Source organism: Myiozetetes cayanensis, unplaced genomic scaffold, assembly GCF_022539395.1.
Source record: "Myiozetetes cayanensis isolate MyiCay16 unplaced genomic scaffold, myiCay2020 scf7, whole genome shotgun sequence".
Classification (NCBI taxonomy): Eukaryota; Metazoa; Chordata; class Aves; order Passeriformes; family Tyrannidae; genus Myiozetetes; species Myiozetetes cayanensis.
The window spans coordinates 2,284,169-2,290,262 of record NW_026087964.1 but is presented as its reverse complement, the minus strand read 5'-3'; the positions used below and the strand labels follow the sequence as shown (position 1 = coordinate 2,290,262).

Sequence of the window (6,094 nt, the reverse complement as noted above, 5' to 3'; positions counted from 1 at the left end):
AATGATTTTTCTTAAGTAGTTCTGTTACTTCCTTGGGATGACACAATTTCTTTCCAGTGATGTCCATGGGATGGTAGAAGTGGGAAGCTGGTTCCAAAAAGTGTCATGTATGTCTGCGGGCATTGAGTGTAAACTCAGTAAGACCCAAACATGATGTTTGTGTTCAGTGGTATATTTTTGATGAAAAGCTGCTGGAAAATGATTCTACAGCTGGCACGGGTGCAACATCAAACTGTGGGCACTTTGCAAGTGAGACTAAGTGGAATTCCTACATCAACATAAATTAATTAGGGCCAATTAGTCTCCTGAGTTAAAAATCAGAAAATGTCTGCAGTGATGGCAGCAGATGGACATGAGATGGGCCCATGCCAGAAGCCAGTTGCTCTGGTGTTGTGCACTGGCTGTGTGGATTGTTGTTACTGAACAAACATTTTCCAAGGAGGGGTATCCACCTTTGCTCACCTGCTGCCTTTAGGCACCTGGATTTTGACTTAGGTGCTTAATCAATTTTGCATTGATAAAAAAAGGGATAGCCCATGGATCAGCTTCCAGTGGATATCCAACAGAGCTAAGGAAAAGTCTAAAGGCAAGGGTTGGATTTCTAGTTTAAAAAAGGTCTTTGCTGCCTGCCCATCTATCTCAAAATACAACTGGTTTGCTCCAGACCTTCAGTGGCAGCCAGGAGATGAAAAGGTTTTTCAAGAATCCCATGCCTGCTCCTCAGCAGAATAGCAAGAAAGCAAAATCAGGGCTTTTCCTGTTTGACACTTCTGAGTGATTTTGTTGATGTTTCTCCAGATCTGAGTTCACTGGAGACCAACATCTGCTTTTTAGGCACTGTTGAGCTAAGCCCTTCCATTTGTCCATGGGGTGCCTGCCTGCTTCCCAGTGTGACAATCCATATTAGTTCAATTCTTGGCATGAGGATCAATGTAGAGCTGTAATATGAAAACCTTTCCTGGGGAGGGAGAAGACCTAAGAGAGATGCACAAATTGGTCCTTCAGCGACATGTGTTGAGGTTGCAGAAGGAGATGGAGAAGCACTTGTAGTATTTTACCTGTATTTCACCCTGGAAGAAATGTTCAATTCCAGTTCAACCCAATTTATCAGGTGCAGTTTAGGGTGAAACACATGCTGGACACCTGAAGGCAGTTTAGGGCCCTCCTGAGGTGGAAGGGTTGGGGAGGAGATGGAGATGGTGTGGCCAGAGCCTGTAGGGCTGGATCCTGCTGCGGAGGGGTGAGGATGAAGATGGCTGTTGGTACACACACAGACTGCCCCCACGCTGGTTGCTTCTCCAAGGCAGCTTTCCTAGCAGAATCACTGACATTTCCTGGAGTCCACCTAAACCACCTCATCCTTTGGCCCTGCTGGTCACCTTGTGATCACTTCGGCCATGTTTGTAAGGAAAGGGAACTGAACCCTTTTCCTGCTCCTCCATCCACCCAGACAGGGCAGCCGTGGGTGCAGGACCCACTGGGACATCCCCAGCAGGATGCTGGCACCTGTCCCCAGGAAGGAGCTGGAAGAGCACTCATCAGTGTGGGGCACATCTCAGAGGGTCACTCAATGGCTCTGAGCCTGCACCCTGGCTCAACTCCATCCCACAACATCATCACAGCCTTAGCTCAGCCTGTTGCCCAATTTCTACCAGTGCTTGCATGAATTTTGGAGGTTGGAGTCTCTTTATGGTAGCAGTGAAGAGACTGATGACAACAAAGAAGCTTTTCATAAAAATTTTATTATAATGGATGCATTTTACACAGTAAAATGATTGGCATGTGCAAGGTTTCTAGACTCTCTTGCTGATTCTCTTGTAGGTGAGGTCACCCATCATCATTGTCTGAAAAACAAATGGAGAGTGTTAGCTTTTTATGGATTTGTAGAATCATAGAATATCCCAAGTTGGAAGGGACCCATAAGGATCATCATGGTGCTTAGCTCCAAACTCATATGTTGAAAAGATCTGGTCTTGCAAATCAAAACAGGACTGATACCCAGTCTATCTCCTATAAACTGAATTTTTAAAGCTTTGGATTTCTTCATGAATACCCCAAAGCAGGGAGGGATAATCTGGCATCCCCCAGCTGGGATCAGTTTGCTGTGTGTTGCTTCTTTAAGGGTGCCAAGCCCACATACACACCTTTACCTCTGGGTGGGTGAGAACATGCCTCGTTACCTGAAACCTTGACCAACAATTCCTAAACTGGGGTCTTTTAAATACTTTTTGGGTCAGACTCTAATGAGCAGCTGCCCTCAGTGCCTGGCTGCAGAGCCTGCATGCAAGCACCTGCTCTTCTCCAGCACCTCCCCACGGTCCCCAGCATCTCTGCAGGCTTTCTAGAGCCAAACCCTGAAGGCAGCTCTAAACACCACTACCCCAGCCATTGTCCTTCCACACTTACATGGGTGATGGTGTCTCCGTTGAGCTCGGTGATGGATTTCATCCCTTTCACATTTGTGATCAGTTTGTTGTTACCCTCCATCTGCACAAGAGCCTGGTAGGAGGACACAGAGGCATTCATGTTGTTGCTGGAGGCCACCTCAACCCCTTTCCCTTCTATAGTAGGAGAGGACTGCAGAGCCACCTGGGCTGGGCCAGGGTATGCCATGTCATCTTCTCTCCACCACCCACCTACTGCTCACTGCTGCAGAAACCTCCTTTGGGCTGAGGTGACTGGAGCTGGGTGAGGGCATGGGGCTGAGGGAAGGCTCAGTCAAGGCAGGAAACTGTTTAAGGAGCTTTCAGAAACTCAGTCATGGCTGGAAAGCTCTCCAAGGGACAGGCACATCTGCCGAGTCCCCTCCCTGCACCAGGAGCTGCACATCTTAAAAGGCTACAGACAGCACCAGCATCCCTAGGGCAGCTATCACTGATCACTGAAATCATTCAAACAAATAACCCAGCAAAGCCCATCTCTGTTTATCTGTCTTGCCCAGCTGTCCTTGAGCTTCTGGTTCATGGAGGGTAACACTCTTCTAATAGCTGTTTCCCCCTTTACTTTATGCCAGAGGGACTTCAGTGATGCTGTAAATTGTGATACAGCCAGTACAGTTCTCAGAGCCTGATTCACCAGGGTGTTTTTTTTAGTGATCATCCCTCTTACTTTCAAAAGTCCCTGAAATATCATCTTCTCCTGAGGTAGAGATGAGAGGCAATATTTGCCGATGGTGCTGCCCTGACATTTTATGAACCACTGAAAACTAATGTCCAGGAACAGGAGCTGGCCCAATTTCAAGGGTGATAACTCCTCGCCTTGCCAAATCATCTCACCCAATGTAAACAGAAGCAGTGGAAAAGGGTAGCAGAGAAGTTAACAGCTACTGGGACTTTAAAGGAGAGATTTATTGGTTTATGATTCATTGTCTGACCTTCCTGCACTACCTTTGAGTCAACAAAATGAAGGTGGAGCTATGTTTTGTGTTGCAATATGACACAAAGTCAATCCCTTACACCTCGAATCTTTCAGAACTTTTGCTGTCAGAAATATCTACCAAGGTATCTCTATCCCCCTTTTCCAAATGCGATATTAAAACATTGGCTTCCAGTGTTTTCCAGACCGGGTATTAAAATAATTTTACAAATGCAAGAAGTGCAGAAGTGCTATAACACCTCAATCCCTTTGCTCAAATGTGGAGGGAATGGCTGGAGAGGAAATTTAATGTCTCTGTGCCCACAAAGCCCTGGCAGAGGAGTGGCTGATCACTCACCTTTGCCTTCTCTCCTGTCAGCATCTCAATCTCACACTCCTCCCCAATGGTGAACTCGTTTGTCAGCACTTTGGAGCCAGTGGTCACGGTGACCTTGAACTTTTTCCCATTCTGCACAATTTCTGTGGTGCTCTTGATGTCCTTGCCCTTCTGGATCTGGTCATCAGGAAGCCCTGCCCAGGAAAAAGAGGCATTAGGTGAACCATGGAGCCAACTGTGGGCAGATTGCTGCTGAATAAATGAAGGAATGAAAGAATGTGGCAGGATTTGGGGACCTACAGTTGGGAAATTTCTATTCCAGTGTGGAAAAACCTTTCAATGATGATGCTTCCCCAAGAGCTATGTAACCCTGAGTCTACTGGGGAGAAAGAATAATACTTCCATCCTGAATTTTGTGTGGGAACTAGACATATTCCTTGTCTCCCTGACCTGACTGGCAGCACAATAAGTACCTCCCTGACTAAGAAAACATCCTGCTTTCTTTCCTTCAGTGAGGGGCAAGAAAAATGGAATAAATCAAGTTAGAATGAAGGAACCAAGTGGTTTTTTTATGAGATTCAGGGTTCCTCAGAACCAGTTAACTAAGGTCTTCTCCCAAAGCCTGAAGTTGATCTGACAGGTAGAGCCCTCCTGACACATAACTGTGCAGAAACAGTGCCAAAACCTCCTGAATCCCCACAGGAGCACATTCCCTGTCACAGATAATGGTGGAAATCTCTCTAGACCCATTCATCATTAAGCATTTAAACAACCCCAACTATTTTTCTGATCAATGGTTGAATTTGGGGCTTTGCAGCATCACTGAGCAGCAGCACAGGGGTTGAGCCATGTCCTGCTTGCCCTCAAATTTCACAGCCTGATGGAGCAGATCTGCAGTCCCCCTAAGCCACCAAAGTCCTGCTGGTTTGTCACGTGTGTGCAGCGAGTGGCTTCAGAGCCTGTCAGGATCATTTTCTTGCAGGCCATGAAATTTCACTGATCACCTCTTGCTATCCAGCCCCCAGCCAGGGAGATGCTTTCTCTTCTATTTTGATATCACATCCCCACACACATACATTTAAAAACCCCAACAGCTTCAAGACAACAGACAGAAACAGGAAATCTGAGAGATGTCACCAGCACATAAGCACAGTTGGCTCCCAAAAATTAGTGGGATCTGTAGAGGCAAGGCAGCACATGGCACACACAGGCACTTACCAAGGGCTTTCATAAAGGGCTCAAAGTTTTCCTGGGACTGGAGCTCGTACTTTCCAGTGAAGCTCATGATGGAAAGGCTCTCTGTGCTCCCAACACAAGAGAAGGTGTCTCGCTGGCAAGCAGAGCCTGGTTTTATACAGTCTCTTTGCCTTAAAAGTTGGCCAGAGGTGAGGTGATGTAATTGTTTTATGGTCATGTTCAAACATTAACATAAAATTGGGCAATGGTCGGCGGTAAATTACTCTACATTTTACGGACCACAATTAACAACAGGGGGGCAGCGAAAATCCCATAAAATCAATTTTACGGAGGTCGCGACGTGGCATCCATAAACAAATGATAAAAAAATAATAATAATTGTGCAGAGAGATTAACTATCAGAGGAAGGAGCCAAATCATCTAACGAGCTTGCAGTCTGGAAGCACGTACCTGGAGGAGGAGAAAGTGGTGAAGGATTGTGTGTTCCCTGGAGCTGACTCCAGGGGGGTTTGTGCTCGCTGGTGTGTGCACACAGGGTCTTTAGCACAGGCATGAAGAGTGGCTGCACACTGACAGGGACTGACTTGCTCACAGACCTCACAGACCTTAGATACAGCCGTAATCACAAAACCATCACTGTCCCGTAAGAAAAAACACGACTCAAAATCAATTCCTGGGCTTCCATGGGCCCATCTGAAGACTGCAGTTCAATTCAGGCTCCATCACTATGGCCCTGCCTCCAGGAAAGGGGTTTTGTAGGGATAGATGCACCGGTACCCTTAGTGACCTACCAGGGCTAAAACACCCTTTCCTCTCCTTTTCCCAGAGGAACCACAGTCACTCCTGCACTGAAGGAGTGTTGTGACCCTCAAAGCTGCATTTCTCCCAAATGCCACATCAGAAGTAGGTCCAGTGGCAGCCTCCAAGCTGAGCCAAATTCCTCCCTCCAAAGTGGGACTCAGAGCTGGGCTCCTCTTGCAGTCCAATAACTTTGCCTGAGTATCCCAGATTGCTGCATGGCATCTGAGCATCCACCCTCTGGGTCTGGACTCCCAAGCTCGGCTTCTTGCTTCAGTCTCATCTGCTGCCCCAGTGAATTCCTACTCCCTCCCAAAGTCAGCCCAGGGATTCTCCCCCTTTTCACTCACATGCCTTCTTTTTGCAATTCTTCCATTTTTCCTTCTCACAGTACCTTTGTCCTTTTTT

At 46.9% G+C, this 6,094-nt stretch overlaps 1 protein-coding gene across 1 annotated transcript; it reads right to left on the bottom strand.

Moving 5' to 3' along the window:
- Positions 1-1,722: 1,722 nt before the first annotated feature.
- On the bottom strand, positions 1,723-5,071 carry FABP1 (fatty acid binding protein 1). Its single transcript, XM_050338750.1, has 4 exons — positions 4,910-5,071; positions 3,713-3,885; positions 2,407-2,499; positions 1,723-1,844 (listed from the first exon to the last, which is right to left on the bottom strand). Exons 1-4 carry the CDS (start codon positions 4,974-4,976, stop codon positions 1,794-1,796), a joined length of 384 nt encoding a protein of 127 aa, XP_050194707.1. The 5' UTR covers positions 4,977-5,071; the 3' UTR covers positions 1,723-1,793.
- Between the last annotated feature and the right edge of the window lie 1,023 nt (positions 5,072-6,094).